Source organism: Diaphorina citri, unplaced genomic scaffold (assembly GCF_000475195.1).
Source record: "Diaphorina citri unplaced genomic scaffold, Diaci psyllid genome assembly version 1.1 scaffold1044, whole genome shotgun sequence".
Taxonomy (NCBI): domain Eukaryota; kingdom Metazoa; phylum Arthropoda; class Insecta; order Hemiptera; family Psyllidae; genus Diaphorina; species Diaphorina citri.
In genome coordinates this window covers 84,937-85,971 of record NW_007378474.1, presented here as the reverse complement: position 1 = coordinate 85,971, position 1,035 = coordinate 84,937, and the positions used below count along the sequence as shown (strand labels likewise).

General features: G+C 33.0%; 2 protein-coding genes across 3 annotated transcripts in view; both read right to left on the bottom strand.

The window, feature by feature from the left end:
• Nucleotides 1–699, bottom strand: part of LOC103513911 (X-ray repair cross-complementing protein 5-like) — a 14,490-nt gene extending 13,791 nt beyond the window's left edge. The window contains exon 1 of the mRNA XM_008478766.3: nucleotides 653–699. Within this exon, the coding sequence (XP_008476988.1) occupies nucleotides 653–679 (27 nt within the window). The 5' untranslated portion in view covers nucleotides 680–699. The remainder of the gene's footprint in view (nucleotides 1–652) is intronic.
• Nucleotides 1–1,035, bottom strand: part of LOC113469368 — an 18,009-nt gene that overhangs the window by 1,158 nt on the left and 15,816 nt on the right. The window lies entirely within an intron of this gene.

The window sequence follows — 1,035 nt, the reverse complement described above, 5'->3', positions numbered from 1 at the left end:
TTTTTTTTTTTTTTTTTTTTTTTTTTTTTTGAAGTTCGAAGCAACATTGACTTTTGTTGATATCTGGATGGGTGACTATCCGATTTTTTACCAAATTGTTACAGTTGCGTCCTTGGAACATATCGGTATATCATACCAAATTTCATTGCTTTACGACAAACTGTTCTTGGGATTTTTTGTTCACAACCTTTTCAACATTTTCCACGAAATGGGGGTTAAGTAACAATTAATTTGGTTAATATCTGGATGGGTGATTATCCGATTTTTACCAAATTGTTACAGTCGTGTCCTTGGACCATACCGGGATAGCATACCAAATTTCATTTCTCTATGACAAATCGTTCTTGAGATATTTTGTTCACAACTTTCTACTTTTTCCCACTTAAACCTGTAGTACGTAACGTACAGACCATGGGCTAAAAATCACTTTTTTGACATCAGGGGATCCCACAACGGATATTTCCAATTATTTCCCGATTTTGAAAATTTGGACTGATTGCAATACTTTCATTACTAGTATAGCTTGCTATACTGTAGTAATAGAAAGTAAAAACATAGAATACACAGATGGGTCAACAATGTTATCAATATCAACCCTCCCAATATGATCTCAGCCTGAAAGTAAATGAAAAGTTCATTAAAATTCACTTACCTTGGGCTTTGGTTTCCTAGGAGGCATGGTTATTGCCACAAGATTCTCACCTAAAAAAAAAAAAAAACAAAGGACTACGGACCTTAACCTACTATTACTAAACTAGTCGTTATCCATGTACTAAAACCCACTTAACCTGTACTAGGACATCAACAATCCTGTTCTATAACATCAATTACACTGATCCACAAGTCAACAATAAGTCTGTTCTTCCCGGGAGAGGTGACCTGGTAAAAAAAGGATAGAAATGAGAAATATCTTTAGTATCTGGTCCAATGTGTATGAATGGGTGATAAATAATATATAATAATAATATAATAATATAATATAATAAAAAATAGATGATTCATGGATGGATCATTAAAAGAAATTGTGGCAATTAG